Below are 26,241 nucleotides of genomic sequence, written 5' to 3' on the forward strand. Positions count from 1 at the left end.
AGCTATTCAAAACAAATTGTTAATGAAAGCTTATTTAGAAACACAGAATCATAGAAAAAAAGATGGCCTCTTGGAGGTCATCTGTTCTAGTGGAATTTTATCACCTTGAGAGAACTTTATCTACCATGAGGGAATTTCAGCCACCTGAGATGACTTTAACCATGCTGAGACCTGCTGAAAGGACAAAATGGCAGGGTACAAGCAATTATAGAGATCACCAGGAACAATTTTTTGATACAGATGCTGGACAAGACAACTACAGGAGGTACTCAGCTGGATCTGCAACTCATCAAAGAAGAACTGATCATGGATGTGACAGTCATTAACAGTCTTGACTGCAAGGATCATGATGTGGTGGACTTTAAGCTCCTGAGAGAAAGGAGGAAGGCAAATAGCATACTATGTATGTTGGATATCATGAGAGCAAACTTCAGCTTGCTGAAGGATAGGATCTGAGATCCAGTGCTCTGCCCATCTCTCAGCCCTTAACTGAGAGACTGGCAGTAAATCAGAGACTCCCACTATGGATGTGCTGGACTGAAGTCTCCTGCCAGCAGCTTGGGTTTAGCCTCCAGCACATCCTTCCTGTTCTTTCCTGTGTCTTGGATACCATAACATGGACCACAGCTCGTCCCTTGCAGTTCCAGGTAACCTCTCTAAACAGCTCATGATGTCTTCTACCTTTGCCCTGGCACAAATTTACTATGCCAGAGGTGTCCTCGCATACCTCACAGATCCAGGTCTCTGTGCCCTCTGCCACCACTTGCTTCCGCTTGACCTTGTGGATCTCCTCTGCTGTAGGACCTCCCTTGGTGTCTGTCTCCTGGAGCTCAGTTTGCAGTATGGGATGGCTGAAGGCATGCCTCCCTCCAGCCAGGGCTCTGCTCTGGACAGAATTGAAACTCCCATAGGAAGCTCTGGTTTGATGAGGACAACTAACTCCAGCTTCTCAGTTTAAGGGCCACCATACTGAGTTTCTTCACCTGGCACAGTCTTTTCTTAACCTTGGCAGGATCTCTTCTGCTTTGCAGGGATTCATTTTACCAGAATGTGCAAATCACTTGAGACATTCCCCTGTGCTAGAGTCTGTCCTATGTTTTTTTTTTCTGGCAGAAATGCAGAAACAAAGATCAAACCAATTTCAGAAGAAGTCATTTTAGCAGCCTAAGGTAAAGCTTTGGAAAAGCCAGTCAGGAACAGAATTGCCTAGTAGGCATGGGTGATCTTTAGTGTTTATTCTTGTCTTGTTTTAACCCCAGCCAGCAACTGAGCACCACACAGCTGCTCTCTCAGTCCCCCCCGGTGGGATGGGGGAGAGAATCAGAAGAGTAAAAGTGAGAAAACTCGTGGGTTGAGATAAAGACAGTTTCATAGGGAAAGCAAAAGCCGCGCACGCAAGCAAAGCAAAACAAGGAATTCATTCACTGCTTCCCATCGGCAGGCAGGTGTTCAGCCATCTCCAGGACAGCAGGGCTCCTTCACACGTAACGGTGACTTGGGAAGACAAACACCATCACTCCGAATGTCCCCCCTTCCTTCTTCGTCCCCAGCTTTATAAGCTGAGCATGACGTCACGTGGTGTGGGATATCCCTGTGGTCAGTTGGGGTCAGCTGTCCCGGCTGTGTCCCCTCCCAACTTCTTGTGCACCCCCAGCCTCCTCGCTGGTGGGGTGGGGTGAGAAGCAGAAAAGGCCTTGACTCTGTGCAAGCACTGCTCAGCAGTAGCTAAAACATCCCTGTGTTATCAACAGTGTTTTCAGCACAAATCCGAACCATAGCCCCATACGAGCTACTATGAAGAACATTAACTCTATCCCAGCCAAAACCAGCACAATTCTGTAGAGACACTCTCCAAGTAATGCTGACATTTGTAATGGCAGTATTAGTGAACTTAGTTGTTGTAACCATGTAGCCCTGTAATATGGTATTGCCATTGCTAGTAACAGGCCATAAGCTTTGTAATGAGTTTGCAAGGCCTCAGGGCTGAAGTTTGTCAAGCTTGCTCTGCTCGAACTTTTCTTCACCTGTTTGTAGTTTTGTTTGACCAGGTGCCCATGGCTAATTTGTTTTACTTTTGATTATCTTTGTACAGTACCACCAAGGTTTTACAACTCTAATGCACCGATGCAGTGTAGGTCTAGATGATGGCAGAGGCCTTTAGAAGTGGAGACACAAGGATATGGCATAGAGGTGTAGAGGCATGGGGCTGGATAAGAGGTGGGACATGGGCATGGCACTGGGGACTTCATGGCTATAAATGGCCTCTAATCCCTGGTTTTCCCAATCTAAACAATCCACCCACAGAAGCACAATGTGTGATTAGCCTCCAAATTGGCGGTTTTGTCTCATATCTCCTTACTAATTGGAGGATTCAGGATGTGCTGCTTCTGTTTTGTCCACGTGTTATAAAGCCATACAACCAGCCTGTACCACTTGCAGCTATCATGTGGCAGGCTTCTGTTGGAGAGTTCAAAAGTTCAATTTCCAACATTTCCCACCCCACACACATACATACAATTATCTGCTACCTGTTAACAGTTGCATTTTAAGCTATTTTTTCATCTACCACAGATATGAAGTGATGAAAAGTGGGAGGAAAATTTTGGTTTTGTAAGTGGCTGTGAGCAGCATCTAGGGCAGGCTGTGCTGAAGGATGTAGTAACATAGTTTGAAGGCAACAGATAGACTTATGAGAAAATGTCTCCTGAACTCTTTAACAATATTCATTTTGTATGAGTAAATTATCATTTTTAAGAGGTTTAATCTTGGCCAGTTTTCAGTAGGTTTTCATACAGATGACAAATTTTTATTCCTGATCACAATCTCAATATAGCTGTACCTTTTCCAAGGCACTGGACCACTGGAGTGCCTGTATAAACCCCTTAAGTTTGGTTGCTCTTGTTTTATTCTTTTGCATGGTGTTGAAAAGCAGTATAATAACTTCCAAAGCACTACTGAAATATTTTTGCTGAAACATTGCAAGAATATTCATCATAAGAAGAAACAAAAATAGTCAAAACAACTGAAATTATTTTTGGAAAATGCAATCAAATACAAAGAGGCTTTTAAAGATAGGCTCTTGAGGAATTGTCTCTACAGGCAACACTATTTTCTCTGTTTGCAAGAGGGAGAGAATACGAAAAACCTGTAAATTACTGCCAACAAGATATGTATGTTTGAAAAAATTCAAGTTGCTTGTTTCACTTGCATGCCATTATGCCACTTCTTCAATAATTGTTATAATTTCTTCAGTTTCATGTTTTATTAATTGATTCTTATTTTCTGTCTATTAAAGGAAGAACAAAACATTTCATTAGTGTTTCATGCATGAGGTTAGCCACGAGTTTACAATTTATGAATCTCCTGTTATTCAGAGAGTTGTTATTTATTATATAGAAGCTGTAGTGGGACTCTGTCAATAACAGGACTGAAGCAGACATGTCTAGGTCTTCCCTTCATGATGAGCTCCCCAAAGAGGAACAAAAGACTTTTCAACTCAAAAGCCAGAAAACTCATCTTTTTAAACACAAGAAAGTTAACATGATGAAGGAACAGAAAGTAAAAGGATTTATAAAGGCTCACTAGTGATCCAGTGTGTCCTTGCAGACACATTCTTGCTTCCAGACCTGGCTGTAGCCAACTGAAAGACTTCCAGGAAATTGCAGCAAACTTTGCAATGTGCTCTCTAGATAGGCAGTTCCCCTCTGTTACTTGCAATGTCTGTCTGTCTGTTCCTTCTTCTCATGAGTGTCTCCAGCTCTTCGCATAAGCTAGAACCTCTCAGCTTTCTGCTATACTTTCTTGCTTACCATACACTAGAAACTTTTCCTCCTTCAGCATCATTACCAAATACTAACAGGCGTCTCAACGTCTGCTATGGCACAACTATTTTTGGCCAGCAGTAGATTTCTTTGCCCCTTCTCCCCCCATAGCTGACCAACAGCCTGATTCTGCATTATTATAGGGCTGAGAAGCTTAGGCTCAGCACTATTCTAGTGATAGCATATGGCTTATAGGGAAAGCAGGGTGAAATTTTGTATTTTCTCCAATGCTCCAGGTAGACAGATGACAAGTGTTTCAGAATGGAAAAGGAAAAACAGAATTATTGCATATGAACCTTCTCTTTCAATACCCCAAGAACAAGAAAAAGAAAGAAAATTTATCCTTGCTTCTGTGCATCTTTCTGACACTTAGGTCATACCTTTGAGACTGCAATGGATCCTTATTTACAACAAATTTCAGGCAAATAGAAAGAAAACGTACCTGGAAATCCATTGGAGAGATCTCATGGAATTGGCCTCTTGGCTGTGGTATTGTAGCAGATGTTTTTTTCAAATAAATGCTTCTACAATGACAAAAAGGGTTGGTGAAGAAAAGACTTAGTATGCAAACATATGAACATGTACTATATAAGAATGTTCCTGAGGTATTATTTTATTCCTCTAAGACAGGAGGAGTGAAAAAGTAACTAAAAATTACATAGGCTGAATACAATGGTATCATTTAATTGTTCAGAATTTGGATGATAATAATTTATTTTATGACTTAGTAAAGAATCATAGGAAGTTGCTTTTTTAAGTATCTAAAAGGGAAATGTCCTCAAAACAAGGAAACAATTTCATGTACCACCCATCTACATTGCAAGGTCTGATGGCAGGAAAGCAGAACTGATATAAGGCCTTGTCCCACTATTGGAAAGTGTTGTGTTATATTGATCAAGTGGGTAAGAAGGTTGGGAATCAGAAATATAGAACCCACTTGAGAAACATCCAGCAGGTCATGATTCCTGCTATAATTCAGTGTTGATTTTCCCCCTCCCTCCTCTCCTTTAAAAGGAGGCCAGAAATTTTCTGTTGGGGAAAGAAGTGTTATTTCAACTTCAGAATAAAAATTTTGCACAAGAAATAAGGCTTACACTATGCAGAGAAAAAGTACGAGACTTGCTGCCAGGACTGGTATAAGAAATAACGTATATGATGGAGTAGATGTAAGTTGTTCTTTTCCTGAAAGACAATCAATCATCAAAGTGTTGATTAGTATCACAGAACAGGAATGATTGCACAGCCATGTGCAAGCTGCTTTGCATGACAGTGTCAAGCACCGGTATGAGGTGGCTTCTTCTTTAGCTTAACACCTCATTGCCCTGTAACATGTGAAGGAACGGGATGGATGACAGTGTGTGGACTGTCTACGGTAACTTGAGACATTACCAAGCATTTTGTGAGGAACTGAAGCCTAGAGAGTACGTCAAAATCCAAGGTGACAGAGCATAACAGGGGAAAAGAGACGTTTATAAAGCCAGAAGTAGAAATGGAAGAAGAAAAAGAGCTGGCAACAGACGTCAAAAGGGTCTGCTTTATTCACTGTCTCCTTGCAAGAAGCACCCACTATCACACCAGAATGCTTGGAGACCTCCCTCATACTAAGAGATACGCCAATTCTTCGCTCCTTTTCATCCTAGCAAACTAATGTGCAAAAATCAATGTGTTTCCATCTGTAAGTGTGAAGTAATAAACGAGGCAGACAAGTAATAACTGAGGGAAAACTAAGTCAAGGAGGTGATTTTCATTCTTACCAAACTCTATGGGTGTAGTCCACTCTCCCCAGCTTGTGCTCACTAAACAACCATTGTCAGTTGCTCTGATTTTGACGCTGTACCTTTTTTCTGCTCTGAAGCTCTCAAATATGTAGGAGTTTCCTCTGATGCTTCTTTCCTAAATACAAAACAACTAGACTGAGAACTTTTTATTTACTAGATGTACAGATGTTAAGAATGCATCAGGTTCATTTAATGATGCAAACAGTTACAAAAGAAAATTTTACACATACTTCTGTGAACAGACTAGAGTGAAATAATAAATAGAAAATTGTCCTTTAATAAATTAGCTAGTTCCCCTAATTCCTTTTGTTTGAACATTTTTGTTATTGGTGATGTGAAGATGAAATTTGCAGTATTCTTCCCCGGCTCCTTAGCCTTTGCTAAACAATGGGACTTTGGGGAAAAAAAAAATCAATAGTTTATTTTCAGTCTGTAAATGTTTTATTTTACTATAAGGTAATTCTTTAAAGATCTGACGTTCCCTTACCATGGATGTTTTCAAAACTAAAGTAGAGTTTAACAACCAGATTATACAGAAGGGAAAAATTTGACATACATTGAAATCCTTCTCAGAAGAATATTGAGCTTTCTTGAAAACCTGATTTTTTTTTCTTCCTTCTTTATACTGGCTTAATCTTTCAGGTGATATTTTCTTGCCTCCTGCATCTCAACCGCTTCCAGAGACCATTAATAAAGAAAAAAATCTTCCACATTTTGTGTGTCTAAGTGTAATGTGGAATTATGATCCATATTTATACATATATATGAATTTGGTAGGGAGTACAAAAGACTGTAAAATGGAAGATTTTGTGACTTGCATAGAAATAATATAAAGTTCCACATGTGCAGGTTTTTTTTGTATCATGTTCTATAAATAACAGTTTAAAACTTTGAGGTTAGGAAAATTGTCAATAAAGAGCATACATAGTATACTGAAACTAATAGTGTGAAACCAAAACAATTTGCTTTGAGGATGCTCTGATATAGGTGACATTTCAACCCAGCATAAATGTTAGATTAATACGGTAATAAAGACTTACTGGTTTAGATGTGGTTTTGATGTTTTTCTCAGGATCAGCCTAGCAACAAGAGAACATTTCAATTGTTATGATTGTTCTTTTTGTTACTATATAGTAAGGGGTCCTGCCTTATGCATGTTTGATTTTCAGGGAAAAAAAAGTACATTTAATATTTTAAATGCGTTCTTTCAAAGACTATGAAGTTAAGCTGTTTGTATTAGGTTTGCGTGGCAAGGTTTTGGTAGCGGGGGGGTTACAGGGGTGGCTTCTGTGAGAAGCTGCTAGAAGCTTCCCCCCATGTCCCACAGAGCCAATGCCAGCTGGCTCCAAGACGGACCCGCCGCTGGCCAAGGCCGAGCTCATCAGCGATGGTGGTAGCGCCTCTGGGATAACATATTTAAGAAGGAGGGAAAGTTGCTGTGCAGCAGCAATTGCAGTAGAGAGAGAAGAGTGAGAATACATGAGAGAATGTTGTGGTTTAACCTGGCAGGCAGCTGAGCACCACACAGCCGTTCGCTCACTCCCTGTCCCCCCCGTGGGATGGGGGAGAGAATCGGAAAAAAAAAAAAGTAAAATTCGTGGGTTGAGATAAAGACAGTTTAATAGGACAGAAAAGGAAGGGGAAAAAAAAATAATAATGATAAAAGAATATACAAAATAAGTGATGCACAATGCAGTTGCTCACCACCCACCGACCAATGCCCAGCCAGTTCCCAAGCAGCGGTCCCTGCTCCCTGGCCAACTCCCCCCAGTTTATATACTGAGCATGACGTCATATGGTATGGAATATCCCTCTGTCCAGTTTGGGTCAGCTGTCCTGGCTGTGCCCCCTCCCAGCTTCTCACTGGCAGGGCATAAGAGGCTGAAAAGTCCTTGACTAGTGTAAGCACTACATAGCCACAACTAATACACCAGTGTGCTATCAACATTATTCTCCTCCTAAATCCAAAACACAGCACTGTACCAGCTACTAGGAAGGAAATTAACTCTATCCCTGCCGAAACCAGGACAGAGAAACAACTCTGCAGAGGCCGAGGTCAGTGGAGAAGGAGGGGGAGGAGGTGCTCCAGGCACCAGAGCAGAGATTCCTCTGCAGCCCATGGTGAAGACCATGGTGAGGCAGGCTGTCCCTCTGCAGCCCATGGAGGTTAACGGTGAAGCAGATGTCCACCTGCAGCCCGTGGAGGACCCCACGCCGGAGCAGGTGGATGCCCAACAGAGGCTGTGACCCCATGGGAAGTCCACGCTGGAGCAGGCTCCTGGCAGGACCTGTGACCCCGTGGAAAGGGAGGAGCCCAGGCTGGAGCAGGTTTGCTGGCAGGACTTGTGACCCTGCGGGGGACCCACGCTGGAGCAGTCTGTTCCTGAAGGACAGCACCCCGTGAAAGGGACCCACGCTGGAGCAGTTCGTGAAGAACTGCAGCCCATGGGAAGGACTCACATTGGAGAAGTTCGTGGAGAACTGTCTCCCATGGGAGGGACCCCACGCTGGAGCCGGGGAAGAGTGTGAGGATTCCTTTCCCTGAGGAGGAAGGAGCGGCAGAGACAACGTGTGATGAACTGACCGCAACCCCCATTCCCCGCCCCCCTGCACCGCTCGGGTGGAGGAGGTAGAGAAAATTGGGAGTGAAGTTGAGCCTGGGAAAAAGGGAGGCATGGGGGGAAGGTGTTTTTAAGATTTGGTTTTATTTCTCATTATTCTACTCTGATTTGATTGGTAATAAATTAAACTAATTTCCCCAAGTCGAGTCTGTTTTGCCCGTGACAGTAATTGGTGAGTGATCTCTCCCTGTCCTTATCTTGACCCAAGAGCCTTTCATTATATTTTCTCTCCCCTGTCCAGCTGAGGAGGGGGAGTGATAGAGCGGCTTTGGTGGGCACCTGGCATCCAGCCAGGGTTAACCCACCACACTGTTCTTCCACTAAAAGGTTTCTCCTCATCACTGGTGCTCTAAAATGCTGTACCCTTTAAATTTGATTGCAGAACTGAGTATCAAAGAACTAAACAAAAAAAGGCTCAGGTTGCCCACCAGTTAAAATTGTACATTTTACCTGTACAAAACAAAGTATCTAAAAAAATACTAGTAAACTGGGACAATGTTTTTTCCATTAAAGCTTTTGTCTGTGTAGCTTTTACATTCTTAAACATTTAATTTAGCTGTTATGTCTCCTTTTTCTTTTTTTTTTTAATTTTTTGCTATTGGAACAACGAACTCACAAATATTTCTGCAAATATTTCAAACTTTGTTTTTGATAGATATAGTACTACTTTCCATATTCATCGAAGTCTTCAAAATACTTGCAATTACTGAAATGTATAATAACAACCATATACAGTTAAGACCTGGAAAACCTGGATATCCTGTTCCAACAATCTGACAGAATATTTCTTTTTATTCAAAGACGTGGATGGCTCTTTCCACTTTAATTTAAAAAGAAAGGACACAGAACTTAACAAAAACCCACAATGAACAGATGCTGTATTACTGCCCCTTACATCTGATTGTGACAGCTGTGGTCAACCATCCTGATTGTGTATGCTGCAGACCTACTTTAGATAAACCTAAACTCCTAAACTCCTTCAGCAACACCACACTGGTGTCAGTAAATGGGGGCAATAGGAGAGGAAGGCAAGTTTGGATACACAAAGGGCAGGATGGAAAGTACGGAGTCCAGGTGGATATACCTAAGAGCTCTTGCAGCACATCCTAACTTACAGGTGCGCCTTTGTAATAAAGCATGTGTTACTTCTTTGGACCTAATTTAGTAATACCGTAAACCTGACTGAGCAGTAATGATGACTACAAGTAGGAACAAATGCAAAGTGAGTTTGTGAAAGACATGATAAAAAGTGACTGATGAGATAGGAGACTGCAGAGAGAAAAACCACAGAGCCAAGGTCCTGCCCTAACTTCATCAAAAAACAGCAGTAGGACTGAAAGACTACACTGGGACCCAAACTGCCTTGCAGGGACTCATCAAATTGGTTGTATCCAATTTAGCAGTAGCTTTGCTTTTTTGTAGTATATTTAGAGTTCATTTGATGTATCCTATAACTGTTCATAATAAAGTTGTCAGGTAATATGGGCCATCCCCTTATATGTCCTAGAATAGCTATTCACCCTCAGTGTGAGGAATCCCTTGGCCAGTTTCTTTAAGGACCAGCTGTACAGTGGACAGAAAACATTCCCTCAATTTGCTGCCCCTATTTGTGAGTGACAGCAGTCCTCAGCTCATGTGCAACAGGGGTGCTACATATCAAAAAGGAGAGACTAGTTAAGTAGGGAAAGAGAACAGGGTATTGGTTGTATGGTAGTATGTGTGGAAATACAAGCATACAAAATACTATTAAGAGTCATAATTATTCTTACCTTGTTTTCTATGACAATTTCATATTTGAAACAAGCATGTCTTTTCACGTGACTTGTGCGAGGTGGTTGCCACGAAATTTCACAAACATGAGAAGCTTCTCTACAGTTCACAGTGACATTTAATGGAGGGGTAAGTTTTTCTACAATAATATAATCAGAAATACTATTGATTAATAATCAGCTCTCTTCACTCTGCCTTTTTATAATATAAGTAGATGTTCAAGCAACTGGTCTAAAAAGATGTAATGCAGCTTTACCAGAATTATTATATTCACCTCATATTCTGGAGCAGGACTCCCTGATTTAACACTCCAGTTGAGAATCCTGGAGTATCAGCAGCAACAGTAGGTAAAATTAAAAAACACAAACCATTTGTTAGATTTTACTGAATTCAGCATATAATCTGTGCAGGTTTGGGTTTTTTTTTTTATATACTGTGTGCATATTAAACAGACGTAATTTCTTTCTTTTTTTTTAAATTAGCAACATTCTTCCATTAAAACAAATGAAATTTTTTGCTCATACTGTTAAGGTGATTGGTTCTTTTGTATTATGTGGATGAACAGAATTACTAGATAATGATGTAAGACTAACATCTAGATAGTCCCGCTCAGGCATCCTGAGCTAGTTAATCCCAAAAGATGCCACCTTTCTTTCAAAGAATAAATATTTGACCGAAATGTTCACAGTTCTCTGACCTATGATTTCAGAATGTCTCTGCATTAATTTGTTTTTGTTCATTCTCATACTTTTGACTTTTCAGCCATCAAGGCTGGGGAAAAGGAAAAAAAAGTGTTCTGAGGAGCAGGATTATACAAATGTATGCTTTTTTCCAGGGATGAATTCTTCATTCCCTTAGCATAAAACTGCAAATAAAATTGAAAAAAAAAAAATCCTTACCAATTTTGTACAGCGTAATCATCTTCTCATGTGACTGAATGTTTTGTCCACTTCTAGACCCATTTACCAGGAAATAAGCTCTCTTATTTTCTATTGTCACATTTTGGAATCTACATCCTGTGTGCCTTCCACAATTATCTTTGATGTAATTCTGGCATTCTGTGAGATCTTCCTTCCTTTACATGACATATTGCATCAGTTAAATATTGACAATGTCACACGTCAGACCAGAAATCAAAATTCCCTAGATTCAAGCAGACCTACTTACCTTGAGGTCTTCCAGTACAGGAAATATTGGGTATCTCCTGAAGCAGTCCTGCCCACATGCCAAGTGCAGTTCATGAAGGAAACATTATAAATGACACATACAAAATTTTCAATGGCTGTCCCATTCATGCCTGCAAACACAGGAAGAATATCCCATGTCCACTCTGCGGAAAGACTGTATAACTGCTCAAATCATGCAGATCTCTGCAAGCTCATTTACTAATTTTTAGCCACCTGATTAGTAAATCCAACTGCATATTGTTTAGGTCTCGCTGTTAGGTGCTTACTTTAAGATAGCAATGGTTTTATTTGTGTTGAGCCATGAGGATTATCTACCATTGTTACAGATGCTGAAGACATCACTAGGGTTTAATCAACTCTTTAATCAACTCAGGCACAGTGATGTAGTGGAAGCTAATAACCAAGACAGTCACTGTGGTGTCCTTTGTTTAGATCCCCTGTTTATCTAAGGTCCAGTCTACAGTGGAATATAAATTCTACAACCATGAGCAAGGCAAGTTCTCTCTCTTGTGTTTGTCTTAAGTGCTCTGACCCTTGGTTGACTTATAAAGGATTAAGCATTTAAAATAAGCTGTCCACCACTTTCTTCTGTGTAACAGCTGGGTGGTTACAACCTAACTCTGAGACTGCTTTCTGAAGCTAGCCCCTGTAGAAGTGTCACGATTTTGAAGAGACAATGGCATATTTTTCGATCTTGAATTGAAAAAGGTTGCTATTCCATTCTAGCACTTCAGATTCAAGGATAGGGGGAATTTTGTTTGCACTGAACTTGATAGAAGCAGGCCTGAATATCCATGTCATTAGTGCAAAACCAAGATTTATTTTTTGGCCTCTACCATATCCCTTGCCAATTGGATGAGCAATGGGAGAATTCAAAAGGTCTATTTTCCTTCTGGCTCCTTTCCTCTCTTCAGTTGTAATGTGAGAAAAGGCAGTTCTTCTCCAGAAAAGAAGGAGCTCACACTCTTGTACCTAATACTTTTTCATGGCTTGTTACAGGCAGCTACTGTGCTGTATGGAGGCTTTTGGGACTACTCCACAGAATGAAGTTTCTTTCATTTGGGTGTACTACAAGTGTAGGCACATAATAAAGGTGGCTGGGTTCACAGTTTCCAGAGGGAAAGGCTGTTATCTAGGAGACCTGACCTAATATGATGTTGTGTAGCTTGGCTACAAACAGAGCTGGATGAATTAAACCCCATCCCTTAGAACACCTCGGTGGAAGCGTTCACTTCACGCTCATCACACTGGGAGTCAGCATGCGCTAGGAGAAATGTTGTCAGGAACAGGACCTTGCAAAGGAGTCCCAAGAGTAGCAACGATCTGATTCCTTTGGAAATAAAGAGGAATTGTTCAAAAGACAACAAAGCTGTCAGAGTACTCCTGGATTTCTGGAAAACTTCCTCTCTTCCAAGAGGAAGGTTGAAACTCTTTCAAGAGCTTGGTTCAGCAGCATTTCTTTTGACAGCAGTGTTGGCCTAAGCATCCCCTGTCCTTCCCCATCCTCCATGGCTCCTTCCTGATTCCATCCTTCCTCCCTGGCTGTGCTAGTGCCATTCCTTATGGGGCCTCATAGTGAGTAGTTCTGAAGAGGTGATCATCACTAAAACTAATAATGCTCCTCCCACCCCAGCAGTTTTTGTTTCTTCTTGTTTTTTCATCTGGCTTAGCATCCTTTATCACAAACAGTGGAACAAGGTCATCTGAGATGACAGTGTGGGTTAGCAACAAAGACCCAAAGGAAAGCTGTCTAAGCTATTTCTGCTGCTGCAAGAAATGTTGACCCCTATCTAGTCACTAGAGACATCTAAGCTCTCAGCACAGAGTTGCTTATATCCAACTTATGTGTAAGTTTATATATATATATGTATAACAAACCACTCCTGAGTCTCCAGTGATTATGGTACTGTACCGAGGTGATGGAGAGCTTTGCTCAGTTCTCTGGTCTGCCACAGATTCACTTTATGACCTAAGGTCAATCAAATCTGTGTACTTCACTTCCTCGTTTACAAAAGAAATAGAGGTTTTCTTCTGTCAAGAAACTGTGAAGTAAATGCAGCAGTCTGAAGTATGATCACAGGTGCTGTGCAAGGGTCTTAGGGGGATGGGCCTCGTGAAGCCTTTGGCAATGCTGCAAATCGAAAGAAAAAAGGGTTATTCTGATTTCAAATCAGATCACAACCTGGTTCACGTGTGGCCCAACAAGCAGTTGAGTTGGCTGGTGACATAAGAAATAGGGTGAAAAGAACTCCTAAAATGACATTGTGGTCAAGGAACAAGCAAATGAAACCACATCCTTAGGCTCTTCAGCGATGGCCTCAGTTTTTTATATCCAAGAGAAGCATATAGAGATATACTCAGATGTTCTTTAATTAGCCTAAGTTCTACAGCCAGAACATTACTCTGCCTACAAAACAGCCATGATCAGCTGCACAGAGTCACGTTCATACCAACATCAAGCACGTGCTGCGAAGATCACTTAGATATGTGTGAGTCACTCTATTCCCTTTGTTGACAGGACTTTTTTCCCAGGTTTTGAGGGGTTTTATATTTCATTTTTTCTTTATTCACCTCTCTGTGGATATGCCAAAGAAAATCTATCAGAGTAGACAAGTATGACTACCCTTCCTTTAAAGTTTGTATTCACCCACAGTGTAAGTGTTACAGTTCTACTTTTATTTTTAGCAACACCTAGAACAGAGCTAAGTCTTCATGAGACATTTCTCCCATTATCTCCCATTATTTCAATGAGACACTGAAATTTTTCTTTCCAGTTTATACTTAAGGACTAGCTAAATTGTTCTAGTGGCTTCTTGCTTAACCACTCCTCTTTTAATAACCCCATATTAGTCACTTCTTTATCATCATTCCTTAAAAAAGAGGTAGGACCATACTCTCACGATCCTTTTCTGTGAGCTGTGATGCAAAGAACAGTTTAGCTCCTCTGTAGTGCACTCTTCCTTCTGAACTGCCTCCTATATTCTTTGATAATAATAAAATACATATGCAAGCATACTAATGTCCTCACAAGCATCCTTTGTTTCATACATGAATAACTTATTTTCCCATATTTTAGTATCTTTAGCTATATTTAAAATCTTTCTTGACATTCTTTATATCTTTTCATGAAGGAGGTAAGGTTCTTAACTGAGCGAGGCAGATGTGATGATTGTGATTGCACCCAACTGCATAACAACCCACTGTTTTAAGCACACGCAGTGCTTTCTTTTATTTATTTATTTATTTACTTTTCTTGAGTTAGCTTAGATTACCTCCATCTCTTGGGCAGATGTTAGAAACTGTGTAGGAGTAGTAGCTGCAGAAAAATATCAGAGAAAAGAAAATTTGGCTTTGCAATCCTTTGTGGTAATCAGGATTATTAACAAGGAAGGACAGGATCTCTCCTCTGGGCCTTGAGCACAAGACAATTTTCACTTTTATTCAGTAGTTCTTGAATAGAAAATGTATAAACTGCTCTTGACTCTTGGACACGATGGATCAGATAGTTTGTAAAGGATTGTAAATAACATACTTGCTATTGGAAATGAATGAAAGGAAATTAAATCACTTTAACCTTTTAGCCTAACTCTGAAGATGCTGTCAATTGTGGGGTAGAGTTTGTCTTACCTAAACTTACCCAAGTGCTGTATAGATATACCCACAGGGGAACCAGTAATTCTACACCGCCTTAACAGTGGCTGGAAAGAAACAGCTACTTCAAACACAGTTTATTCAACCTAGTCTAGGACAAGATGAATGAAGACTTCACTATGTTTATTTCCTGCCAGTCACTGAAAAGATAGCCCAGAGGGATGCCTCTAAGACTAAGCTACCCACCTTGGTCAGGTGAATCCAGGAGGATTTATTCCTTTCCCCTCTTACATCATCTGGAATCCACATGTAAGTACTAAACAGAAATGCTGCCACTATTTGTTTCTCACTGAAAACTGCAAATTTATTTTTTAAAATGCCTTTTCCTCCTCTTTCTTATACCTGTGCTAGTATCATGTGCTTCTTCTCTTTAGAAAAACAGTTGCAGTAGAAGAACAGTACTATTTTCCCCAGAAGTGGTCCAAAATTTCTTTCACATCTCAAATAATTCCTGTGCAGATGATTATTGATCAAAATCATAAGGAAACATAAAGTATTTCTGTGTGAAGTTGTTTTCTTTCTGCACTGTAGTTTATAAACTTCTTGTGAAAATTAGCTACTACTAGATGCCGTGCTACAGCACAAGCTGCTCTCAGTTACCTCTCAGAGCATGCTGAATCCTGACACATGTCCACAGGATACGGTAATGTCAGGAATTTGGAAATATCACCAAGGCTGAAATCCTGCTGCAGTGGCTATTCTCAGCCAGGTTGATTAGAGAGTTGATTAGATGGGAATAAAAACTGTCCAATAACCTGCTGATTATAAGTAACATATAACTATATAGCTTATCATGTCTCTATACTGCTATGATTTTTATAACCAATGAAAAGGAAGGTTTGTAATTGAAAAAAAGTTACAATTTGTTTTTGTATCAATATTTTTTGTTAAGGGAAATATCTTATCTGTGCTGGGTATAGTACTTAAGACTAGACATCTGAGTTTTATTTCCCAGCTTTGCCTCTGAAACACTTGGAAAGTTATTTTTGTCTGGGAGAATATATGAAACGGAATTACTGCTTACATGTTGGATGTACTATGAGGATAAAATTATGCCTACATTCCTGCGACATTTTCAGAGAACTGTGTATATGTGAAATCTTCTACTTCAGTATTAAAATTGCAATAAGAGGAAAGACACTGGCATACTTCCATTGTACTGGTGCCTAAATGCAGTACTCCTAAAAGGGATTCACTCTGCGTAGTGATTTTGCTCTATGGATGTAAAGAGCTAAAACCTGAACATTTCCAGTTTGACTGTTTTCAAGACAATACAGAAAGTGACATAGGCACTCTTCAATGCTGTAATGCAGGTTTTAACTTAACAAACAAAATACTGCTATGTGAATGAGGCCAGTAATACTGAAAACTCTGCTAATTTTAAAATATTTTTATATAATTAATTTCAGACTGTAGAAAAAATACACCATCAAAATTTTGGCTAAGCCATTCATCAGACAAAAACACGTATTTGCAGGTAGTGTCTATCCACAGTTGTCACAGTTGTTTTAACAACGTTAAAACTAGCACAAATAACAAAATGCAGTATTTCTTTGCCTAGCTTCTTTGGAGTAAAAGTAAACAACAGACAATGACAAAAGTAAACCTACCTCCTCCTTGAAAACCCATTTCCCTTTAGCAGTTACGGTAATGGGGCACAAAAAGGATGGAAGCTGTGAATTTGCCGTGGTGGCATATTTTTGTGTGCTTTGACAATGTGATTTCATGATCAAGTTCTTCTGAACCACTCATGCAACAGGGTGTAAAAATCCCGCCTACGTCTTACTCATTTCCCTTACCCTGTACTTCTGTAACATAACGGGGAAAAGTGTGGTTACAGCCCTTGTTTTTCTACAGGGAGACAAATAGGTCAGAATAGAAAGGCACCCTCTTTATCACTTCATTCACATAATTTTCACTCATTTCTGTCACATATTTTTCATATAGGCATTTGTAGAGGGCACAACCTCAAAGGTAGGTGAATATATGAGTCTATCCTCTGGCTCAGGTATAGGTCAGGTACCATTGTTTCAAACCACACCAGTATTTTCTGCTTACTGCTTAGGGTTACCGCCCTGCACAGGAGAGTAAGTCTGGTGCTCTGGACTTCGTAACAGCCGTTCCCAGCTTTGCACTAGCCAGCTTCATTTCCTGTAGATGGGTAACAAACCAGTGTCGCCAGCTGCCACGACTTTTCCACTTGACGTGTACGCATTTTTCTGGGCTGGGTGAATTCAACGCACACAGCAGGAAAAGTTTCTTCATGCGTGCAAATGCCCTGAGTGTACCAAATCAACACTACGTCACTTGTCTGTGCTCGTGCCCTGGTCCCAGCACGGTGTGCAGTTCCCCTTGCCCTCTGGCTGCAGAGTCTGAACGTCCTCTTTCCAACTGCATTCAACAATGTGAGCATACACAGTGTGTGTGCACTGCCGTCGGTTACGCACTGCCCAGGCATGGAGATCCACAACTGCCCGTGTTAGCAGGCTCCTCAATGAGTAAGCCCAAGCCTTTTTTGCCATCTTGACTGCTTTTGACACTGAAGAGTGTACTTGCATCCTGAAAGATATTTGTCCAGCAAAGCAACTTTCTGTGAACTGAGAAACATAGCACCTGCCTTTTCATGTACTCATAGTACAGTCTGATTACAGATCCCTCTTCCTTTCTCACCTTTAAATCATTTGAACAGGAAAATGAAGATATTAAAGTAAACAACAGCATTGAAATCTGATTAATTATAATATTCACTGAGTATACCAGTCTTACTATACGTATCTGTTGTATCTCACTGGAGGAGTGGTAAATCAGATCAGATCTGTCCTGCTTCTGTTTGCCTGTATCTTGTACAGCTTCATTCCCATCAGCCTCTGTTTTTATTGCTCTTCTGGGCAGAGGAGGAATCGGGGGGGGTCTTGAGTAGATGTTTCCTCTTCTTCAGGTCTCAATTCCTCAATTTTATTCATAGAGTAGACAAGAGGGCACTAGCATGTTCCCTGCTAAGACACTTCATTTCAGGAGCTGCAGAAGTAAGACATTTTGTTCTCTTTCTCAGTTTCTATTGTAGGCACTTCTATAAAATTGGAGTGAATTATGGTTTTGGGCGAGATTTGTACCAGGGAACCTGAAACCTCATTTTCTATAAGGTATATACAACCTGCCCAGCTAGATGATAATAATGTTGTGTAGGTTGGAAACTAAACAACTGATTTTCATATGCACCCATAGGGTGCACAGAATGAAACAGGTCTCCTGTGGAAAGGATGTAAGTATGTAATCACACTGTCATCAAAGCTTTTAAGTATGGCTGGGAATACTAGTTGTTGTGTAATGGACACAATCTGCAATCCTGTTACTATTATTTTCTACTTTAATAAATGAGAATTTCTCAGAACATTTAACATTGTTAGGGGGATGAATTATCCAGGAAAACAACTGTAGTAGTCCAGTGATTTCTTGGATTTTTTTGCTTATGTTCTTTAGTCCATTGGCAGGATTGCTGCTTTCCAAAGTGTCAGTTAATTCTACACTCACTTTTAATGAACTATTGACAAAGTACATTGCCACCATGTCCTTGAACCTGTTAAGGGCAGATTGCCTAGGACAAAAAAGGAAGTTAAAGAAATGGAAGTATTTAGAAAGGCCAGAGCAGAAAAGAGTCCAAATCCCATCAGTGGTGCATACAAACTCCTAGACAATCGGACACTTAATGTGCACTCTCTACATGCCAACCAGGAGAAAAAATATGGGACCTGATCCAGAACCATAGGCATCACTAGGTAATCTATCATTGAACACATGAGCCTTCAGGTGAAACCACTCATGAAAACAGCAGAGTGGGATCATACAGAATAAAACTAGGGATGTTTTCTTTGTCAGCAGTGAGAGAGGAAGAACTTGTCCTTGCGTTTGGTTCAGACCTCAGTATTTAATTTAGCTCCAAGATGTGGCACCTGGTGAGCTTGCATGAGTTGCACTCACTACGTCTTCTCTGAAACAATATATGAATTGTTTGCAACTAAAACACCAAAATCACGACCTAACCTCAGCAAATAAGTGAAACTGCCAAAATAGAAACAAAACGGCTTTCATGATGAGAGTTCTAGGTAAGGTACAAACTGGCACATCTTTCAGACCAACTGGCAGGTCTTATGGAAAATAAGATTTTCATCCCTGTTTCTCTTTCACTGTTCCATAGTGTACAGAAAGGTAACCATTGAGGTGTGAAGTGTGCTTTTATATTATTAAGTTCAGGTAGAACAAAAGCTAATTGGTGATCTTGGGACGAGTGTGCATTCTCTGTTTGGTCACTGAGGAAATCTCATTACTTATGACAACTTGAAATGACTAGAGAAAATTCAGTCAAACCAACTCTGCCTCTGTAGCACCTGTGGCAAGATGCCAAGTTGGCACCAGATGAGCTGTAACACTTTGTAAGATGAGTACAAAGTGTTGTTTGTCCTGGTTTCAGCAGGGATAGAGTTAATTTTCTTCCTAGTAGCTGGTACAGTGCTGTGTTTTGGATTTAGGATAAGAACAAAGTTGATAACACACCCATGTTTTAGTTGTTGCGAGGTAATGCTTACACTGGTCAAGGACTTTTCAGTTTCCCATGCTCTACTGACTGAGAAGGCTGGAGGTGCACAAGAAGCTGGGAGGGGGCACAGCCAGGACAGCTAGCCCAAACTGGCCAAAGGGACATTCCATACCATGTGACGTCATGCTCAGTACATAAACTGGGGAAAGCTGGCTGGGGGGGCCGCTGCTCGGGGACTGGCTGGGCATCGGTCGGCAGGTGGTGAGCAATTGCACTGTGCATCACTTGCTTTGTGTATTATTATTATAATATTATTATTGTTACTATTATTTTAGTTCAATTATTAAACTGTTTTTATCTCAACCCACAAGTTTTTCTCACTTCTACTCTTCCAATTCTCTCCCCCATCCCACCGTGGGGGGGAGGAGTGAGTGAGTGGCTGTGTGGTACTCAGTTGCCGACTGAGGTTAAACAACAGTCCTTTTTGGTGCCCAACGTAGGGCTCAAAGGGTTTGAGATACTAACAGATTAACCAGAGCATATTAAGGAATTTATATCTGTTAAGAGTTGTGGGTCACAATGTTGGTTTCTCTGTTCTTGATATTGATTTGTCTAATCTGCATCGTGCTCATTTTTTTGCTGTACATGTTAAAAATTGGTGATATTCTGTTTGGGAGGTTTATTTTTAAAACATTGACCTTGGTCTTAATTTGGTATCTGAATTTCACAATGAAGCCATTACTGTACTATGGATAAGACTTCGTGGAGACAACTAGCAATTACAGTAACTTTCCTGAGAGTTTTTTTACGGAGGAAATACAGAATGGCAGTGTCACTACCTTCTTCTATGATGTTTCCTCCTCCATTACAGTAACTTTTCAGTATTTTCAACATCCTTGGGTAGTTAAGATACCTCTATTGGTACTTCTTTGGAATATGGTTTTGGTTTTGTCTAAAGTTGGTAAGCAATTTAAGAATATCATCCAGAGATCTGCCCCAAGGCTGGATAGTTATCAGTCACAGGGTGTGTGGGACAAGATGGGCAAGTACCTAGGCCAACGGGCACCCCCAGTGTTTTGGAACTTCATGCCTGAGCAAGTGCAGAATCCTGAAAAGTTAGTAGAACATTTGGACAAAGTATGCTGTCACCCTGGCAACTCCAGAGAGATGCAGCTCATTGCAACGTGCTGGGGCCTGGCCCATGCCTACCGAGCCCTGCTCAACACCATTCAGTACCCTCAAAGGGAAGAGAAGGTCTCTAGATCTGACGGTAAAACGACACGCACTGCGGCCACTCCGACCCCGGTGACACGCCCTGTGGCTGAACCAAAAAGCCAACCTGTGCCGGTATCAGTCGCCCATGTACACAAGAAGAAATTTTGGAAGCGGAAGTCGGCTCGTTTAGTAAGGGAGGAAGAAACTTCTAAAAGGGAGCCAGAGGAAGAAGTGGATGAGGCAGACTACCCTGGAGAAGGGCCATTACGAGAACAGGAGGAGGAGGGCCGGCAACTGCTCTGGGAGGAAGAAGAGGAAGAATTCATGAAAGAGGCAGTAACCGCCCAATCTCTATCCCTGAGTGAGCTGCGAGTTATACGAAAAGATTTCAGCCGTCGTCCAGGTGAGCATATTGTCACCTGGCTGCTCCGATGCTGGGATAATGGAGCCAAGGAATTAGAGGGTAGGGAAGCCAAGCAGCTGGGATCCCTTTCTAGGGAAGGGGGCATTGATAAAGCAATTGGAAAAGGGACACGAGTCCTCAACCTTTGGAGGCGACTCTTGTCAAGCGTGAAGGAAAGGTATCCCTTTAAGGAAGATGTCATATGTTGCCCAGGCAAGTGGATCACCATGGAGAAGGGTATCCAGTTCTTGAGGGAATTAGCTGTGCTGGAGGTGATTTATGGTGACCTGAGCAATGAACAGCTATCCAAAGATCCAGATGAAGTCAAGTGCACACGACCCATGTGGCAGAAGTTTGTACGGAGCGCACCATCGTCATATGCCAACTCATTGGCAGTGATGACCTGGAAAGATGGAGAGGAACAAACGGTGGATGAATTGGCTGGTCAGCTCCAGCAATATGAAGAAAGTCTCTCATCTTCCCTCATCTCGGCTGTGGAGAAACTGTCCTGGGAGTTCCATCAAGTCAAAGAGGATAGGTCCTACTCCCCACCTGTATGGACCAATATCTTGGCTATTAGGAGTCAGTGTTCTTTTGCTAGAGAGAGAGAGTATAAGGAGTATACACCATAGGGCACCCTATGGTTTTACCTGCGTGGCCACAGAGAGGACATGAGGAAGTGGGATGGAAAACCTACCTCAGCCCTAGGGGCACGGGTACATGAGTTGGAAGGAAAAACAATCACAGAAAGGGATTCTTCCAGGAAAATTGCTGCTCCAGTTTCCAGCGGGCAGTTCCCCAGACAGAGTAGAAGGGCTGATCTTACTTCTGATCTTCATGAAGAAACTTCTGACTCATGTTTACAAGAAATGAGAAATGAATACTGTGATGAGTACTAGAGGCCTCCAGCCAGGTGGAGGAAAGGGACAGCTGGGTTTACTGGACTGTGTGGATTCAGTGGCCTGGCACATCAGACTCACAGGAGTATAAGGCTCTAGTAGACACCAGTGCACAGTGTACCTTAATGCCATCAAGCTATAAAGGGGCAGAATCCATCTGTATTTCTGGGGTGACTGGGGGATCACAACAGGTAACTGTATTGGAAGCCGAAGTGAGTCTAACTGGGAATGGGTGGCAGAAGCACCCCATTGTGACTGGCCCAGAGGCTCCGTGCATCCTTGGCATAGACTACCTCAGGAGAGGGTATTTCAAGGACCCAAAAGGGTACCGGTGGGCTTTTGGTATAGCTGCCTTGGAGACGGGAGAAATTAAACAGCTGTCCACCTTGCCTGGTCTCTCGGAGGACCCCTCTGTTGTGGGGTTGCTGAAGGTGGAAGACCAACAGGTGCCAATCGCTACCACCACAGTGCACCGGCGGCAATATCGCACCAACCCAGACTCCCTGATTCCCATCCATAAGCTGATTCGTCAACTGGAGAGCCAAGGAGTGATCAGCAAGACCCGCTCACCCTTTAACAGTCCCATATGGCTGGTGCGAAAGTCTAATGGAGAGTAAGGACTAACAGTAGACTATTGTGGCCTGAACAAAGTCACGCCACCACTGAGTGCTGCCGTGCTGGACATGCCAGAACTTCAATACGAACTGGAGTCAAAGGCAGCCAAGTGGCATGCCACAATTGATATCGCTAATGCATTTTTCTCAATCCCTTTGGCGGCAGAGTGCAGGCCACAGTTTGCTTTCACTTGGAGGGGTGTCCAGTACACCTGGAACTGACTGCCCCAGGGGTGGAAACACAGCCCCACCATTTGCCATGGACTGATCCAGACTGCACTGGAGCAGGGTGAGGCTCTGGAACACCTATAATACATGCATGACATCATCGTGTGGGGCAACACAGCAGGAGAAGTTTTTGAGAAAGGGAAGAAAATAGTCCAAATTCTCCTGAAGGCTGGTTTTGCCATAAAATAAAGTAAAGTCAAGGGACCTGCACAGGAGATCCAGTTTTTAGGAATAAAATGGCAAGATGGACGTCGTCAAATCCCAAAGGATGTGATCAACAAAATAACAGCCATGTCTCCACCAACTAGCAAAAAGGAAACACAAGCTTTCTTAGGCGTTGTGGGTTTTTGCAGAATGCATATTCCACACTACAGTCTAATCGTAAACCCTCTCTATCAAGTGACCCGGAAGAAGAACGATTTCAAATGGGGCCCTGAGCAACGACAAGCCTTTGAACATATTAAAGAGGAGACAGTTCATGCAGTAGCCCTTGGGTCAGTCCAGGCAGGACAAGATGTAAAAACTGTGCTCTACACCACAGCCAGGGAGAACGGCCCTACCTGGAGCCTCTGGCAGAAAACACCTGGGGAGACTCGAGGTCGACCCCTGGGGTTTTGGAGTCGGGGATACAGAGGATCCGAGGCCCACTATGCTCCAACTGAAAAAGAGATACTGGCAGCATATGAAGGGCTTTGAGCTGCTTCAGAAGTGACCGGTATTGAAGCACAGCTCCTCCTGGCACCCCGACTGCCGGTGCTGGGCTGGATGTTCAAAGGGAGAATCCCCTGTACACATCATGCAACTGATGCTACATGGAGTAAGTGGGTCGCACTGATCACACAATGGGCACGAACGGGAAACCCCAGTCGCCCAGGAATCCTGGAAGTGATCATGGATTGGCCAGAGGGCAAAGATTTTGGAATATTGCCAGAGGAGCAGGTGACGCGTGCTGAGGAGGCTCCAATGTATAATAAACTACCAGAAAATGAGAAGCAATATGCCCTGTTCACTGATGGGTCCTGTCGCATTGTGGGAAAGCATCGCAGGTGGAGGGCTGCTGTATGGAGTCCTATGCAACAAGTTGTAGAAACTGCTGAAGGAGAAGGTGAATCGAGCCAATTTGCAGAAGTAAAGGCCATCCAGCTGGCTTTAGACATTGCTGACCGAGAAAAGTGGCCAGTGCTCTATCTCTACACTGACTCATGGATGGTGGCAAATGCCCTGTGGGGGTGGTTGCAGCAATGGAAGCAGAGCAACTGGCAGCACAGAGGCAAACCCATCTGGGCTGCTGCATCATGGCAAGATATTGCTGCCTGGGTAGAAAACCTGGTTGTAACGGTCCGTCACGTAGGTGTTCACATACCCAAGAGTCGGGCCACTGAAGAACATCAAAACCACCAGCAGGTGGATCAGGCTGCTAAGATGGAAGTGGCTCAGGTGGATCTGGACTGGTAACATAAGGGTGAATTATTTCTAGCTCGGTGGGCCCATGACACCTCAGGTCACCAAGGAAGAGATGCAACATACCGATGGGCTCGTGATCGAGGGGTGGACTTGACCATGGACACTATTGCACAGGTTATCCATGAATGCAAAAAATGTGCTGCAATCAAGCAAGCCAAGCGGTTAAAGCCTCTCTGGTATGGAGGACGATGGCTGAAATATAAATCTGGGGAGGCCTGGCAGATCGACTATATCACACTCCCACAAACCCGCCAAGGCAAGCGCCACGTGCTTACAATGGTGGAGGCAACCACCGGATGGCTGGAAACATATCCCATGCCCCATGCCACTGCCCACAACACTATCCTGGGCCTTGAAAAGCAAGTCCTATGGCGACATGGCACCCCAGAAAGAATTCAGTCAGACAACAGGACTCATTTCTGAAACAACCTCATAGACACCTGGGCCAAAGAGCACGGCATTGAGTGGGTGTATCACATCCCCTATCAAGCACCAGCCTCCAGGAAAATTGAACGATACAATGGACTGTTACAGACTACACTGAGAGCAATGGGTGTGGGACGTTCAAACTTTGGGACACACATTTAGCAAAAGCCACCTGGTTAGTCAACACTCGGGGATCTGCCAATCAAGCGGGCCCTGCCCAGTCAAAACTTTTACATACTGTAGAAGGGGATAAAGTTCCTGTAGTGCACATAAAAAATATGCTGGGGAAGACAGTCTGGGTTATTCCTGCCTCGGGCAGAGGCAAACCCATCCGTGGGATTGCTTTTGCTCAAGGACCTGGGTGCACTTGGTGGGTGATGCGGGAGGATGGGGAAGTCCGATGTGTGCCTCAAGGGGATTTGATTTTGGGTGAGAATAGCCAATGATCTGAATTGTGTGATGTTAAGTGCTACATAATATTATATGCCATACTAATGATATTACAATAAGAATCACCCAGACTAATGAAGAATAAACTTCAATGAAACCAAGCAAAGCACAGTGATGATGGTACCAGAACTGACTTCAACATGAAACAATCCAACACCACATACCATCTCCATCTTTTCTGCCCTGGAAGATAATTACAACAGATGGAGCCTGAAGTCATGGACTAAATGAATTCACCGAACATTTTAGAGGGATGGCCCATAGACTAAGGGAATGATATCTGTGTGTATATATATTAAAAAAAAAAAACAAACAACAAAAACCAGCAGGAAAAGGGGTTGTGATTAATGGAAATGTATTGGAAAATATGAGACTTGAGCATGATGTAGATGGTATAGAATAAGGGGTGGTTACTGTCCTGGTTTTGGCAGAGACAGAGTTAATTTCTTTCCTAGTAGCTGGTACAGTGCTGTGTTTTGGATTTAGGATAAGAACAAAGTTGATAACACACCCATGTTTTAGTTGTTGCTAAGCAGTGCTTACACTGGTCAAGGACTTTTCAGTTTCCCATGCTCTACTGACTGAGAAGGCTGGAGGTGCACAAGAAGCTGGGAGGGGGCACAGCCAAACTGGCCAAAGGGACATTCCATACCATGTGACGTCATGCTCAGTACATAAACTGGGGAAAGCTGGCCGGGGGGGCCGCTGCTCGGGGACTGGCTGGGCATCACTTGCTTTGTGTATTATTATTATTATTATTATTATTATTATTATTATTATTATTATTATTACATTATTATTATTGTTACTATTATTTTATTTCAATTATTAAACTGTTTTTATCTCAACGCATGAGTTTTTCTCACTTCTACTCTTCCAATTCTCTCCCCCATCCCACTGGGGAGGGGAGGGAGTGAGCGAGCGGCTGCGTGGTACTCAGTTGCCGACTGAGGTTAAACCACAGCACTCTCATGACAATCCAGCATGCAAGTTACTCATGCTCTGTTTACTGATGAGATAAAGAAAAAAACCCAAGCATCAAGCGGTAGTCTACTGCTGCAAGGCAAAGCACCAATTTTCTTACCCTTCTCTTTTGTATTAGCATTTCTGCATCCTGAGCATGTGTGAGGGAAGGACATGCTTTGGCAAGTAAGTACCCAGAATAGCTTCCCTCGAAAAT

General features: G+C 42.3%; 1 protein-coding gene across 2 annotated transcripts; it reads right to left on the minus strand.

Moving 5' to 3' along the window:
• Window positions 1-1,701: 1,701 nt before the first annotated feature.
• LOC143170328 (granulocyte-macrophage colony-stimulating factor receptor subunit alpha-like) lies at window positions 1,702-16,522 on the minus strand. 2 transcript variants are annotated; one of them, XM_076358518.1, is made up of 9 exons: window positions 16,439-16,522; window positions 11,158-11,287; window positions 10,890-11,065; window positions 9,990-10,129; window positions 6,640-6,678; window positions 5,576-5,714; window positions 4,916-5,003; window positions 4,264-4,345; window positions 1,702-3,286 (listed from the first exon to the last, which is right to left on the minus strand). In XM_076358518.1, exons 1-9 carry the CDS (start codon window positions 16,455-16,457, stop codon window positions 3,215-3,217), a joined length of 885 nt encoding a protein of 294 aa, XP_076214633.1. In that variant the 5' UTR covers window positions 16,458-16,522; the 3' UTR covers window positions 1,702-3,214. The 2 variants fall into 2 exon arrangements, with proteins under 2 accessions (XP_076214633.1, XP_076214642.1); XM_076358527.1 differs by lacking the exon at window positions 16,439-16,522 and adding an exon at window positions 13,090-13,149.
• Between the last annotated feature and the right edge of the window lie 9,719 nt (window positions 16,523-26,241).

This window comes from Aptenodytes patagonicus, chromosome 1, assembly GCF_965638725.1.
Source record: "Aptenodytes patagonicus chromosome 1, bAptPat1.pri.cur, whole genome shotgun sequence".
Lineage (NCBI taxonomy): Eukaryota > Metazoa > Chordata > Aves > Sphenisciformes > Spheniscidae > Aptenodytes > Aptenodytes patagonicus.

Excerpts from the sequence above, each read along its gene's own strand:
- LOC143170328 (XM_076358518.1), bottom strand. Across the intron at positions 10,130-10,889 it reads GATTACGCTGTACAAAATTG|AAAAACTTACCCCTCCATTA; the intron begins GTAAGGATTTTT and ends ATATTATTGTAG. Across the intron at positions 4,346-4,915 it reads GTACTTTTTCTCTGCATAGT|AAGCATTTATTTGAAAAAAA; the intron begins GTAAGCCTTATT and ends TTGTCATTGTAG.